This window comes from Hirundo rustica, chromosome 11 (genome assembly GCF_015227805.2).
Source record: "Hirundo rustica isolate bHirRus1 chromosome 11, bHirRus1.pri.v3, whole genome shotgun sequence".
NCBI lineage: Eukaryota > Metazoa > Chordata > Aves > Passeriformes > Hirundinidae > Hirundo > Hirundo rustica.
In genome coordinates this window covers 7029316-7045237 of record NC_053460.1, presented here as the reverse complement: position 1 = coordinate 7045237, position 15922 = coordinate 7029316, and the positions used below count along the sequence as shown (strand labels likewise).

General features: G+C 44.1%; 1 protein-coding gene across 6 annotated transcripts in view; it reads right to left on the bottom strand.

The window, feature by feature from the left end:
- Positions 1 to 15645, bottom strand: part of CTCF (CCCTC-binding factor) — a 34833-nt gene extending 19188 nt beyond the window's left edge. The window contains exons 1-3 of one of the 6 annotated variants that reach the window (XM_040075610.2): positions 12017 to 12114; positions 7507 to 7619; positions 3861 to 3955 (exon numbers count right to left, since the gene is read on the bottom strand). In XM_040075610.2, the coding sequence (XP_039931544.1) occupies positions 3861 to 3914 (54 nt within the window). In that variant the 5' untranslated portion in view covers positions 3915 to 3955; positions 7507 to 7619; positions 12017 to 12114. Of the gene's footprint in view, positions 1 to 3835; positions 3956 to 7506; positions 7620 to 12016; positions 12115 to 15594 lie in introns of those variants that run through there. The other 5 variants (XM_040075611.1, XM_040075612.2, XM_040075613.2 and 2 more) reach the window with 5 other exon arrangements.
- Positions 15646 to 15922: the final 277 nt, after the last annotated feature.

Here is a 15922-nt window from a genome sequence, read left to right as displayed (position 1 = left end):
ACTGGTTATGACTGCTACGCCCATCTTCAGCTGTTTTCTCATTTCCTCCTTGCCACTTACAACACTGGTACCAAAAGCAAACAAGAAGAGTAAAATGGACACTTAACTGCAGCTTGAAATGAAAAAAAAAAAGCGCAATCTTACTAACCCACTATTAAGCAATTATTCTGAGAAATAGTTCAGCATCTTGGAGGGCATAAGGGAAAATAAGAAACCTAGAAGAGAAAAGCAAACTTCACCACAGGTTAATAAATGTTTTTGCTTTTTTCTCTGCATGAAAAGGGCCCTGTCAAGATTAAACCCCAAGAAATACATAAACTAGCTATGGGAATGAGAGCTGCAATTGGAAAGTGCAGAGTTGTAGAAGAAGGGTTTCCTTGAGTGCTGACCCTGTGAAGGGATCAGAGAACAGTCAGTGTTGGTGGTGATTACCTAACCAAGGTGTCTGTGCTGGGAGGTTGGTCTAAATCGGGCAAGAAGAGCACATTGCTCCAGGGAGTGATTCAAAGCTTTTAAGTGGAGCCCTACACTAAACTGACATCTAGAGGAACCCACTTTTTCCTCACTAACAAGGCAGGAGACCAGATTTTTAACTTGTGTAATAGTTTCATGGTCCCCGTAAGGCAGGTAAATGCAGCACTCACTGTCCAAAGAGCTGCTCTCAGCTTCTTCCTTCACAGTGACACAATAATTCACCATAATCAATTTGATCAAGGAGTAATTCCAGCTGAAAACTAATGCAGAGAAAAACAATTCTGTTAGAGCATGTTCAGTTCCTGACCCAATTACTCATATGAATGCTTGGGTAGAGCAAAGGGATCACCAGAGCCACCTTAAGCTGCAGTACCAGCATAAAGCTGTCAGCAAACCACAGCATCAGGAACCTCGGGGAGCTAGGTGGCCACACTGAGCTGCGTCCCTCCACTCCGTGCCATCCACCCAGAACACATTACAGTGAAAGTGCTTTCTCTCAAGCATACTGCAACCCTCTGGATTACAGAGAGTCTGTGGGCAAGCAAACAGTCTGAATTCCATAGTATTTATCTGTGATCAGATTCCCCTCTGTATTTTATCCACTGAGTTGTTAGCTGTGAACCAAAGTTACCTTGTACTTATGCTCCCGCAAAGGCAGTACACTTTGGCCCAGATATTATCGAAGGTGATCTTTACCTTCAATCCCTACAAACTCCCAAGGGCACAGACAAGCCTGTTCCTAGCTACAGGACACTCCCCACAGCCAGCTTGCTGCAGTGTTAGTACCAAAATGCATCTCGTGCCATTTCTCTACTTCCCCACTTTTCTTTATTCCCTGTTCCTCCTGTAACCTACAGGAGAAATCTTCCCTGCTACTCCTGCCCAGGGATCCCAGCAGATCTCTTTCCAATCTCACTGTGTCTCATGAAATGATGGAAAGCAATGAGAAGCTTCATTCAGCACTGACCTCTATTTTTCATTCAGCATGTAGCACACACCTGTGATCTCCTGCAATTACTCAGAATAAAGCTGACCTTTCACTTTGGATCAGAAACTCGGGGAGTTCATGCAAGACATGGAAACAAATATATCCAGGGCCCCCAGCCAGGCAGAAGGAAACTCAATTCCACATCTTTCCTCAGCTGTTTGCTGAACAAGCTCCCTCTTAATCCTTGCACCTGACAGTGGCAGAAAGCCCCAGATCACGGCTCTTCCAGAACTAATACTGCTAATTCTGCTGTAATAAGCTGCAGCCTACAATGGAGAGAAAAGCAGATACAATGTCAACTGCTTGAAACTTGCACTGTGGAACAAAAGATTAAAAAAAAAAAAAAAAAAAAAAAATCACTGCAGTTACTGACAACAAATCCCACATATATTCAAGTCACTTGGGATAGCCTGTAACCTGACAAGGAAAGCTTTGATGAAGAAGGCAGACTGATGAAAGCATTTCAGCTTTATTTCTGGAAGAGTAACTTCTTCCTTGCTTTTCCTTTAGATTTGAAGAATTAAAGGTATATTGAGAAGGTAACAGGGACAAAATTAGTAGTGTTCTTAAAATCTGTTCCATTCTTCCTTAATTTCTCCTTCTGTTCCTATCCTATTCTTTCAAATCTTAGTTTTAATTTTTCACTATTTCTTTCAATAACTGCTAGTGCATCTCACTAGATGACACTAGGTCTATATTCATTCAGAGAATTCTCTACTGAAAGCTGGGAAATGCAAGTGAAATACACTCTTATCAATAATTTTTTTAAAGCTTCCCTTTTTACTTTAGTAAGGAAGTAATCATGTTTTGCTAACCTGACAGCCCATTTCATAAGGACAAACACACAGTCTAATCAGGTGTAGAATACATGATGACTTACACTTTAAAAGAAGCAGTCACAAAGGAATGTTAGATCATAAAACTAATCAGTCCCTCCCTTTTACAGGTCTTCATAATGTAAAAGTGAAGGAGCTCATGAAAGACCACCAGAATACTTGAAGGTATTAAATTGAGAATCAAAAATTATTTCAGGTTAAACAGCCTGTAAAATCCATTGCCACAAAAAGTGAAGCCTTATACTGTAGGTAGATACTGGAAAAGTCTTAGTTTTATCAGCAAGTATTTGTGGTCATTTCTCCCATCACACATTAATTTAGGCTTTCATTTGGGTGCTGGAAAACTGTTAACAGCAAAGGAAGATACACCTTCAAAATAAGTCTGAGCAGAACAATTCTTTGGCCATCTGATGCAGTGTTGCATGATACCAAAATGGCAATACCAGCCACTCCCACACCTGAAAAAAGACCTGTGCAACAAGTTTCTTAGCATTCTAGAGACTTCATAATAAGTATCTGGATTTTGTTTTCCTCTAAGGCTTCATCTAGATGAACAAGTATCCAAGAATAAACTTTTGGGGAACAGCTACTTCTTTTATCTTTGCACAAGCACTCATTAAGTAGTGATACTCTACCAGGACAAGGGAATTCAGGCTTCAAATTGGAGGAGCAGGAAGTGCTTATCCCTAGGATGGTAACTTGGGTCCTACCCCATGAACAATTGCTGCCCATGCACTATTAGTCACCTCACAAATCACACCCTGATGCACAAAAGGAAAACTAAAGTCAGTGCTAGTTAACTTAATGTCAGGCTGTGCAACACAGAGCTGCAGTTTACTGTTGTTGCAGCAGGGACAGGAAATTCCAGGAGAGTTTTGAAAGCACCTATGGCAGAAGGGTGGTGGACAAGACAAACTCCCAGAGCCTAAATTAAAACATCCTTGCTTTTGAATCACAGAAAAGTTACTCTGAATTAGTAAGTGCTGGAGCAGACAAACAGAATCAAACACAGATGAGTCCTTTAAAGTGACCCACAAGCTGAAATCTTAAGCAGCTTCACTGTTTTACACACACCCCTAATTCATTTGGACTCTTATTCCAAATATTCTCATACACCAAGACCTAAAAGTGCTACAATCAACCTTCAAAGCAGATGAAGCAAAAAAACCCCCCAAAATCCCACAAAGACACTCAACCTTGGAAGAAAAAACCCCTTTCTCCCAGGAAGCAGTAAGATCTCATTTCCAAACATACCCACTCTGCAAAGAAACCATTCCTGCCTTTAAACTGCCCCCTCATTCCCTCCATCAGCCCAACTCATGTTAGCACAAGCACTTTCAAGACTGCAGCTACTGGTCAGGAAACAAATCCAGGCCAGAACTCACCAGGCCAAGGATACTTATTGCCATCCAGACTAGGTCTCTGGTGTGCCCCAACACGAAGGGCAGCCAAAAGAGAAGCAGGGCAAAAGGGTTTCTACTAGCACAATGTTAAACTTTATGTTTAGGAAACTACTGCCTCAGCATGGAACACATACCACACTTAAAACCCCCTCAATTTACATTTATGTTCTTGACGCTTCTGCACTTCTGCCTGGACTGATTTGTTCTCTTCATGCTGGCTATTCTTCATGCAGCTCCTGAGGTCAGAACTCACTCTGGAACAGAACAGATGAACTAGTGAAACTACGTAAAAGAGGAAGGTAAGGGGCGGGGGGAAAGGGGGGTAAATAAAAGCAGTGATCAATATTTAATGCTTGTTTAACAAAAAGTGTAGTCCCACAGAGCAGCACTGGTAACTGCTTGAGGACCCCTTCACTTACCAAAAGAGCCATAACCAAACCCAAAGGAATTTGTTAATCAGCTTTAATACTTTCACTAGAATGATTTAACTCATTTTACAAGCTTCTCTACGTACCTGCTCTCAAACTCTTTAGCATTTACAGTTCTGACGGCCCAAAGCTCCAGCTGCCTCATGTCAGATTACAAGAGCAATATGATATTTTAGAGCCAGCTCTGCCTACTTCAGATGGCCTTTTTCTCCTGTGCTGTGGAACAGCACATCGCACACTGAAGGAGTTTTTATCGCTGAAGAGGTGTAAATGAGAGCAAATATCACCCCTTAAACACAGTCAATACAGCAGTGGATAATATATACTGCTTATATCAAAAAACAAAATCACCTCTACCACAGTTCTAGCCTTGTCACCCTGAGGAACAGCAGCCTCTGCTCACTGAAGCAAGCTTCATTACCCTTACCAATTAAGGGCTTAAAACAGTCATGTTTATAGAAATGCAGCATTTACAAGACAACACATTACTTCTTTCTGTAATCCTTGTCAGTCTGCAGTGTGCACACATGCTAGAAAACCTGAGAATGGTAAGGAAGTCCAGAGGAGTAATTCTCAAGAGAGGCATGTATTCTTGCTGCATTCAGTGATGAGGGCCAAGCAGTGTTGGATTTCACACCCTTTGAATTTAAGTGCTTCACCTCCAGGTTCTCTATCATTTATTTAGTACAAGGCACTCAAGGCTGGGTCCTGGCTACATTTTTTATTTGGCAAGTCTATTTTTAATTGTTTATCAGCTTCCAAGAACATTACTGATAAGAGGTTTGTTGGAGCTGTGGATGCTCAGTGATAGCAAGCTTTTAAAAAAATCTGGAAATTATCTCTTTTTATTTAACACTCTGCAAAAATCACAAATGCTACATACAAGCCCTGACCAGGAAAGAGGATGCTCAGAGGATATATGGGGTGTTCTCCACTGCTAAGGGCCTATTAAGACTGCTGATGCAAGCTGCATCCTTGCCAGGTTCTGTGCTGTGCAACCCTAGAAAAGATTTCCTGAACTTTACCAACTTGTCAATTAATACAGAAAAGCCTCAAGAGTGAAGGACTTATCCCTTCAGAAGACACTTGATACAAAATTAACACCTCCCACGTGGACCTGGCACCTCAGAAGTTTTGTCACACACACAAGAGGACAACAGAATGTACTGAATTCAATGGAAGCATCTTTTTATCCACTTTGGGTTTCCTGAAATTTTGAACCAAGGAATAGTTTTCTTCCATTTTTCAATTTTTCAATTAATCTTCTGCTTGGGAAATGATTTAACAGCAAAGAAAGCTGTTTTAAATAAAGATTAAACCCAAACTCTTATGAGGGGAAAGAGAGAACAAACCAGTAATTGCAGCTCTTTTCTACACTGGAGACAACATGAAGAGAGAATATTTCACAGGGATCTCTACAGATTAGCACTGATGGCGAGTTAATGCAAGGCACAGCCATTGCCCCTCTCTGTTTACAAGGTATTGGCTCTGGTCAAGAATATAAGTTACTTGTTAAGTTTAAGAGATGTTTTGAAGCTGCATGGACACAGCTCAAGAAGTATCAACCTATGAATGTACAACCCAGGGAGCTCCAAAAATCCAAGGCATTCTTGCTCTGATCCACTGCAAGGGAATGTTGCAAAAGGAGAGTAAGTCACTTCTACTCTCCTTCACTGCAAAGATCGTATCAAACTTCTGTTAAATACCTGGTGTATTTTCTGGCATAAAATACCTTGCATGAATTTACATTCCATCAGATCTTTGACATATCAGCAATGTTTGATAAGCTTGACAAACAGGCGTAAACTGAAAATTTGAAGTGCTTCACACATCCATTGCTGAGCTTAGAACACATGGGAAAAATCACATCAGAAGGCTGCCAGAACAATGAGGTGGCAGGAACAGAAGACCTACACAGCAGAATGACAGAATTAGCTGTGAAAAGACCCAGGGGAGATTGTGTGAAAAGATCATGGGGAGATCCTACTGCTAACTTTAAAGGGAAGCAAAGAGAAGACGGAACCACACTCTTGGAAGCAGAGAGTCAAAGGACAAGCGCAACAGACCAGTTGCAACAACGAGTGGTCAAACATTGGAGTACGTTGCTCAGAGATGCTGTGGAAACAAGAATATTTCCTAAATACAACCCCAACTGACCTCATCTAGCACCAATGCCGGCACTGCACTGAGTCAAGGCTTGAACCAGGGTACCACAGGAAGTCCCTCCCAACCAAAATTATTTTACCATTCTCTGGCGCTACATAAAATGGAGGATAAACTTCAAACACAAATCATTGAGACCTTTTTCCATCTATGCAGTTATAACTATGATGCTCCTACGACTGAGATTTACTGGTCTCAGCACTCACTTCCACACAAGATCTAGAGGCCCTGGAACACCTCTATACTGATCAGTTCTTCAGCAAATGAACAGATGTACAGTAACTCTTGGCAATCTGCTGGGGACCTGCACTTTCAGAGTGGTGGAAATCCACCTAGTATTGAAGAGAACAGCATTAGAAAAGTACAAATATTGTGTTTCACTGTTCAGGAGACAGAGAATGACATGTGCTTCTGCATGAAGTACAAAGATCCTCGTCAGACAAGGCTCCTAGAGTAACTTCAGCAAGAAAAGGAGAAAGCAGTACTGACAAGAGACCGCACTACTTTTTTTTTAATTTGCAGGAGAAAATCCAAGACCATAGTGAATAAATCTAAACTAATTAAAAAATCTGTCTTTAAAGTAATAAAGGCTACTTGTATGCTCTATTCTCCAGAATGCTAACAAGAAATTGTATTTTGGCAATAGGAAAGGTGCCAAAAGGCAGATGAAAAGTCTCCCTTGGCTGCCAGCACTAGACAGCCTGTTTCAAGAGGCAGCATACTGTACTGACCAACAACTGCACTGGATTAAGCACTTCCAACCAGAAGAGCCAGACTGATAACACAGCAGGACAAACATTCAATTCTATCTCCCTCCTTTGAGTCTGGTGGAGATGGAGAAATCATCCCCAAGGATTTGTCTACACAAGCCACTCAAAACAGACATCTCCAAAAACATTACAGATGTCACGTCAGGTAAGTGAGACGTCTAAATATTTGACAGTTGGCTCCATCATACTGTCATGGAAGCTCACAAATTCCTCTTCATGTAGGTCAAAATGCTGGTAGGACAAGGAGAGGATACAGCTGGTTTAACAGGACAAAACTATTTCCACACACACTACAGGAGCAAAGCATAAAGTAGTCTGGGACTATATATTGCTCCAGATAGCTCAGAGCAGGCAGGAGTGAACAGCAGTCACTCTTTGGCAGGAAGGAGAGAAGAGTGTTAATAAATACGGAAGGTAGGCAAGGATCAAGTAATCAATGAGTACCTTTTGAGTATTGAGAATTGCCACAGGAAGCGATAAATCTCTCTTCAAAGATCAGATGTGGCAGTAAGTTATATACTCAGCAGGAATGCTGGATAACACTAACTTCTTCCATCCTCCAAAAAGAAAAGAAAAGAAGAAAGGTTTTAATAATCTGATAAGCTCTGACTGAAACTGCTAGCCTTCAAAAATGTAATTTTTTCCCAACCTGTAATCTGGAAACTCCTGAAATGCCTCTAAGTGGTTTTCTTGCAGTACATACTGGGAAAGCAAAACTGAAGTTTAGATTGCACTTCAGCTGCAAACAGTTTAGCACACAGGAGTAAGCTACTGGTTAAAATGTTAACTCATGTTATTGAATTATACAACCAAAACCAGGGGGTATTTTTAATTCAGTAGCATTTCCTGCTTTCATTTTAAATCTCTGGACGTTAGAAGTGGTTTCAAGGGAAGAGCTTTGCAAATCAAACACAAGGAGACAGAAAAACTATATAAGAAGCTGAAGTAATTAGCCAAAAATCACTACTGGTTCTACTGCAGTAAAAGGCTCTTCCAGGAGCCAGTCCAGAGAAACCATGTCTCTTTCAACATTAAACAATGGGAGAATTCAATTGCCTGGACAACAATTTTAAACATACAGGAAAGTTTACAGCTCCATTTCAAAAGAGAGAAAAATGTTTACAAATAGCCAAATGCTGCTATTACTACTCATGCTCTTGGCTTCCTTTGCAGAAAGCCTCTACTAAACCCAAAATATTTTGGGGCATGGTTCCATGAAGGCTCAAATCAAACTTGAAGCTGCATTTTTCCAACATCCATTTACATGCTATTGCCCTCATGAAGCAAGCTCTGCTGACCAGTTCATCACCCGGGGATGCAATTGCTAGCACATATGTGGAAGGAGATGGGGTCACAACAACCCTGATGCAAGCCAACCTAATCTTCCAGGAAAGCCTTGACTTTTACCTCCCTAAATGCTACTGTGTTTATTCCCAAAATAGCAGGAATTTAAAACATCCTTGTATAGCTTTTATCAATAGGTTGGGAAAAAAGGAAAAAATTTCCTTTATCCAACCTGAGCATTAAATAAAGCCCTACAAGGACAGATCACTGTCTCTTTTGTCCAGCAGCCTGTCTCCAAGAACTCTGGCAGGAAACACAATGTAGGGAGAGCAATCAGTCATGTCTGTGGTTTACCACCCTTATCCTAACACCCAGTCAAGGGATTAGGGATCTTTGCCTCTGGACCTGCAGATCCCCTTCTGAACCTACAGTATCTCCAAAGCCTCTAACCAAAACAGGTTTTCCCTCAATTGTGGGTATATTTACCTCATTTTTGACTCCTACAAGCTATAGGCTCACCATGAAACTCGCTGCATTTACCCAAGAAGTTGGCCTTGTGCAAGCACAGCAGCCAGACTGGGCACAGACTGAGTTCTATGAGGAACTCAACGGGCAGCAGCAGTGACACCATTCACCTTCTTACAAACAGCCAGGAGAAACCAGAATGGCCAAACGCAAGCATCATGTGCTTCTGCTGAAATCACCACGCAGAGGAGCACATGGATTATAAGTACATTTGCTCTGTAGCTCTTAGTTCTCAAGATCACATATCCTCTTCCCACGTTTTTAATGTAAGTAAGACATGAAAAAAACCCTTAGCTTCCAGCAATCTCCACTAAGAGATGCTTAGGCCACCATCAAGCTGTTCACTGTTAATATCCTGGAGAGCTCAGAAAGTGTCAAACACTTGTGTCTAGTCTCCACATGAAGCATTAACATAGCTTAAAATTATTGTGTTGTTTACTCCTTCTTCCACGGCTTTATGCTTCATAGTTTAATTCCTGATTAAGTCAGTAGTTTAGTCAGCGTCCAGTTTAGAACTAGGATCACAGCAGATAATATAATTCCACACAACACACACAAAGCAATATATAAAATGAGTCAATAAATAATTTTATGTAACACAAAATTTTATGGAGCTATGTTCTCTTTAGTGGATTCAATAAAAGTCACCTTGCTTCACCCTTTTGAGCATTTTTCCATGCTTAGAACCAGGAAGGGAGAATTCCTCTGCTGATACAAGGACTGTCTGGGCAGCAGTGCTTGTGCCAAGGTCCTTGGGCTGCCTGGTAGGCAGCAAGCTGGACATGAGCCAGCATCTTGTCCTGGCAGCAGAGAAGTAACATTTATCTTTCCAACAGCTCCCCAGTGCCACAGCCTCAGATCAGGATGTATTAGTCACAAGTCTGGACCAAGTATACAGGACACTATTTGCTATATATCAATATCTGCTTATTTTCCCCCATTCAGAAGATTTGACTGGTTTGATCATATTCTTGATTGAAAAGGAGAAGTCCTAAACCTCTCTCTGTTCAAAAAGAGGGAAGGTGGTTCAAGAGGAGATGCTCTCAACCCTTTTTCTTTAGCACCCCTGGTTTATCACCGAGCCTGACCTCTCATGAATGACAGTTCTCTAAATACATATGGAACAAGAAAAGGTCAGCACCTTGCAGCTGGCTGAAGCAATTTTCAGGGTTATTTTTTACACAATCTTGATTCAAAGATGTTAAGAAATTAAGAAACACATGACTGCTCTTCATATCAATCAAATACTTAATCACCCCATGTGAAAAACTTAAGCCTTTTAATTTCAACTTATTGTGTTAAAATTCATACTGTGTTAGTCAGCAAGATTAGACCAAGCTCACTAATATCATTATTATTTTGCAGGGAGGACTCTTGAGGACTCTCATCAAGTCACCTCAGTTGTGATGAGAAGCTGCACAACATTTTACTGCATGGCAATACAGCTTAGTGTTCCATCAAATTGGACATGAATCCCTTTTCACACAGTAATTTTTGAAGGGTTTTGAATGCTGAGGCCAAAACCACATGCTGGATTTTGGGAATGACCTCATCCCATCCCACAAGATGGGCAAGGACATATCCCTGTTTATTCCACTAATGCATTTAAGAACTACATTAGGCTCTTTGCAACAGCATCACCTTGGAAACTCGTGTTTATGTTGTTTATTCACTATGACTCCGAAACATACTTGAGACACTGCTTTCTAGGATACCATGTGCCTTGATTTAAATTCAGCTGCAATACCTTGTTCCCAGGTGCACAGCTTTACATGCAGTAGCCTTGGCAGATACACTGGACTGGATCTACTCCACCTGACAATCACAATGGCTGCCTTAGTGCCCAGTGATTTTCCACGAACCAGAAGCTTATCACAAACAAGTTTTTAAAGACATTTTTGACCAACAAAATCATTAATGAATACAAACTGTGACAAGCAATTACTAGTTTTTTCCTGAATATCTATGGAAACTATTCACTCTTGTACACTCCCAGACTTAACTAAATGGCATTTACGGATATTAGTACTAATATTAATACACAGTAAGGTCATCAAGATCAAGTCCTTTAACAAAATCAAGTAATAAATTTAACAAGTTCTCGCTTTCTTAAAGCCTTAGTTACTGGGATTAACTCTTTTCTCTACTTTAACTAAATTCTGTACTAGGAACAAATGGGAGAGCTGGTAATAATGATCTACATGTGTCTTAACACCATGCAGAGCTGGTCAAACACCCAAGGTGTTTTGGGCTCCTGCCACCCTGCACAGCCATGTTCATCCACTCCACCTCCTTTGAGTACTGATACATCAGTACTTCTCCGACTTCCCGGAATTCCACTACTGTTCCAAAATGCAGTGACTATAAAATATCCCTTCCAATACTGCAGTTAAAAATATTCCAGTGGTGAGAAATATACCAATATGCCAAAGTAAATGTCTCTCTCACCTCCCAATGTACTCTGGTGGGGGATGGTTTTAAATAGTTTTCATGTTAAGTGTTTGGTTTTTTAATATACTTTACTGGTGGAGGTTTAAGACATATACATGCTTCTAATGATGATGCATTATTAATATAGACAGGGGTGCAATTCACATGCCAAACAATCTGCAATTTGTCTTCTGTTTTGCCAGAATTTGACAAATTCAATGATGTCAAAAGAATTTTTTTTATGGTATGGGAAAAAAAATACGCAAAACAAGATTTTCACTGTAAGATGAACTTACTTAACCCTGTCTTTACATTCGAGCAAAGCTTTCCAGCGTAACCCATGAAGCTTTAGAAATTTCATGAATTTGCAGCTATAGCTAAGATGCTGCTGCTAACTGAGTGACATAATATGTATTTGGGCAGACTACTTGCACTACAGGGAGAAAAAAAAATACCCTGTAGTTCAGCTTGCTGCACTGCTACCATCACAGAAGCCCTCGCTGGTGACACTGGTCAGCATATCCTAACTGATCACTGCCCTTGTGCTTTTAAATACTTTCAAACATTCCTGGCATCACCTCTTAATATGAACCCCACACAGCGCACTGAAATCCTCAGGTAGCTGAGAGTAAACTGTGAGAGGACTTGAACTGAGGGCGGTCTCTAGAAACAAACCTTTACATAAGAAATGCAACTCTATTACTCAAAACTTCACCTGTAGGGATAGTTAGAGAATAAGGCTTCGGGAGTCCATTCTATCAGAGATGTCCCCTAAGTCAATGCACGTTAACTGCGCCATTCTTGAGAGCTGCCTCTGCACTACTTCTCCTTCCACCTGTTAAGAACCACATTGGAAGGAAATTAAGATTTTATAGCTTCCAAGTTTTTATAATATTGAGGACAACTTCACTTTAGCTTTAATTTACATTAGATACCCAAACTGAGTTGTTCTGCGTACAGTTACTTGAATGTTAACATGACCTGAAACATGAAACTCCCTACTCACCTTCTGTTTATTCTGCTCTTCTTTTTGAGGTTATTTTTGTTAATCAGAGAAAAACAGATCACTCAGCTGATCACCAACTCTTTAGTTTTCATATTAAATATGTCTGGGATAAGCATATCCCATTTAATTCCTGAAGACTAATGAATTATTGGAGAGAAGTGGGAGGAGCAGCAGAACAGGGTATTGTAAATGAAATTCAAATATCCTTCAGCACAAAAAAAAAAAAAAAGCAGCATTTTCAGCTACAGTCAGGAGAGACAGATTCCAAGTTTCAGTAAAAAACCTGAGAGAACAAGGGCCATGTATGACCTGAACCACTGCTATCAACACTAAATATAAACAATAAAAGGGAATTTCCGGGATCTGTGTGTGTCTCTAAGACCATGTAGGTTACAGAGTAGCAGAGCTTGATACTGTTTTGACATTTCAAGGTTTAGCACAACAAAGAATGAACTGGGCATCTGAACTAAAGCCAAATGGATGAACAGGGTTTTACAGTTAAGTAAATAAATCAGTACAGATCAGTAAGTTAACAACAACAAAAGCAGTCAAAGCTTTGGTTTCTCTCAGCTCTTGTCAGTGTGTGTCCTTGTGCTCAGGTAAAGCAGTGGCTGCTCCTTATTATATGGATTTCTAGAGCATGTACAAGCACATTTGGGATCCTAATGCTTATTATTTCCTCGAGCGTTCCCTCTCCGGTAAAGAGCTAAGAGAAGCTCAAGTTGCCAGGATGGGGAATTAGGGACTTTTTATGCAAACAGAATCAACAATATAGTTGAAAGAGCAAATGTACAAAGAACTGTTCAGACAGAGCAGGAAGAGCTATCCACAGGTCAGTGGAACCTGTTTAAGTATGAGGGATGAGCAAAGGCATAAGCTGGCTTTGCTCCAAGAACAGACAGGCATAATAATACCCAACATCCAACTTCCAAAAATCTAGAAAAGCAGGAGTTCTTGAACATGAAGTCCTATGGGGAGAAAAAATTAAATTTTGGAGTAGGCTGTGCACAGAAATTCCTTAGTAAGTTAGTAATCCCATATAATTAGATTTTTCAGGGAAATGCTGAATAAAGTCAAGCATAACACGGGTCGGCTTCTGGCATTTCAAGACACAGCACTGGGAGCGCAGCAGGCGGGTATCAACCTGCAGCCCCAAGAGCCGGTGAGGATGCACACAAATTAGCTACAGATCATAGTCAAGATCCAGCCTGCTCACACTCCAGCCTGCTCACACGAACACAGCTCTTGAAATAGCTCCTTCCCTCAGTAACTGCAGGCACGAGTCACCAGCAAACTTAACGCTGTAGTGACAGTTCTCCAAGCTCTGTTCGAAATGGATGAGCCTTGCTGTATTATTTCAGTTGCAGGGCCGCGGGAGACTACAGGAACTCGAGATTTGCACCTTTTGCTCAGATACTACTCGTCAAAAATACCCCACCAAGTTTCTTGAGCCTTTCTGTGCATCCTAAGAACCATTTACGTACAGCGGATGACATTAAAACTGAGCTAGCCCTACAAATCCAGAAGAAAAACAAAATGGAAGTAAAAATCCCATCAACCTAGGAAAAAAAAAAGGCAGCAAGCATTGCCCTTATACTAAAATTGCCCCTTTCTTCAGTTCTGCTGCTGTCTTCCACACTAAAGGAAAGTGTTAGGGGGATCGTTTAAGTAAGAACAGCTTGAATACTGCACGGAATCATTTCTTATACCCAACGGGCTCCTGCAAATTCAACAGGCTCTGCAGAAGATGAATAAACTGGAGAATTTGAGAAGATATTTACACACTTCCTGCACTAAAACAAAAACACATACACTGAAAGTGGTAAACAGCGTTTTAGACGCTTCTGATGGAGTTAGAAAAACCTCTGGAGTTTATTACCAGAATTCAGTAACTGGCGAGAGATGAGGAACAGCCATGCATGTATTTAAGGGAAGAAAGGCTCGGCAAAAAAATAGGAAGTCACAAACAGGAAAGAGAGCTCATTCTCACCAACAGCCAAGTCCTAAGGATTACACTGAACAGAGAAGGAACCACACAACACGACAAAACCCTCCTATCGAAGTCACTTCACAAGGTTAACACAAGGCCAAATCCGATACCGTGTGAACATATATTCGAAAGAAATCTAAAGCTGATGTAGAGAACAAACAGCAAAGCGTTTGGACACAGAGCATGTGCGGTTTCCTCCTCTGCATCACAAAAAGAATCGGGTTTTGTGCTTCCCCCCCCAAGCAGCACGGACCCATGGAAGGGAGGGAATAACGCCGTCCTTTGCCATGAGATTTCGGGCTCCATCTCTAGGCAAGCCCCCGGCCGCGAAGGCCCGGGAGGTTCCCGGGGAGGTGTCCCGCGAGTCGGGCAGCCGGGCCAAGTCCCAGCAAGTGACACAGCTGGTCGGCGGCTCGGTGGCAGCCTAGGTGCTCCCGATCGAAGCCTAAAGCCCCGTGGGGACCCCGGACCCGAAGCGGGGTGGAGGGGACGGGACGGGGAAGGGGGGGGTGGACACAGAACGGCGGGGCCGCCGCTCTCCGGGAGTGGCGCGGGGGGTGCGGGGGGGCTGCCGGCCGGTCACCGCGGCGAGAGCGGGCGCCCCCCAGCCGTGCCCGCCCCGGTGCTGCTGCATGGCGCTGCTCAGCCTGCCTTGCAGAGGGAGCTCGAGTCCCGCTCTGCGCCTCGCAGCGCCTCTCACTCCGCCGCACACGCCAGCGCAGCGAGGCGGCGGCCGGCGGGAGCGGGACACGCAGCCGTCCCCGCGGGCAGCGCCCGGCCGGACACCGCGGCAGGACACGGGCGGCGGGCGGAGGGCGCCGGGCGAGCCCCGCGGAGGTGCGAGAAAGGGGGGGAAGGGAGCGGTGACGGGGCGGGAGGGGAGCGGGCCCAGCGGGGCGGGGGAGGGGGGGAAGGAAGGGACGTGCGGGACGGGAAGGGAAGGGAAAAGGGGGGGGCGGCAGGCGCGGCGGGGAGGGGGCGGTAATGGGGCGGTTAATCAGCGCCGGTGGCGCGGTGGAGGAGACAAAGGAAAGAAAATGGAGTCGGGGCCGGCGGGTGGCGGCGGCCGGGGAGGGAAGGAGGGCGGGCGGCCCGGGCGGTGCCGCAGCCCAGCGCCGCGCTGTGGGGAATGGCGGCGGTGGCGGCGGCGGCGGCGGCGCGGGGACGATAGAGGGAGACAAAGCCCCCCTTGCTGCCCCGGCGGCGGCCGCTGCGGGGCCCCAGCCGCGCCGGAGCCCCATCGTGACACCTAGAGGCCGGAGAACGCGACTGCAAACCCCCCGCCGCCGCCGCTTACCTGCGCCCCGCGCCCCGCCGAGCTCCCTCCGGCCGCCGGGCCCCGCCGCCGCCCCGCGCCGCCCGCGGGCCCCGCGGAGGAGCCGCCGCGCCCCGCACGCCCCGCCGCGGCCGCCGCCGCTTTAAGCGCCCCGGCACCAGCCCCGCGGTTTAATCGCTCCACAGTCGCTTTCGGACACAAAATGGCGGCGGGCGGGGCACAGTGCGCACGCGCCACCCAGCGCGGCTCTGCCGCGGCCGCCGGCCCGAGCTGGGGGGAGGGGGGGGGCGGGAGTGGGGGGGGGGGGGGGGGCCGGCGCGCGCGGGGAAGCGGCCGCGCGGGGCAGGCT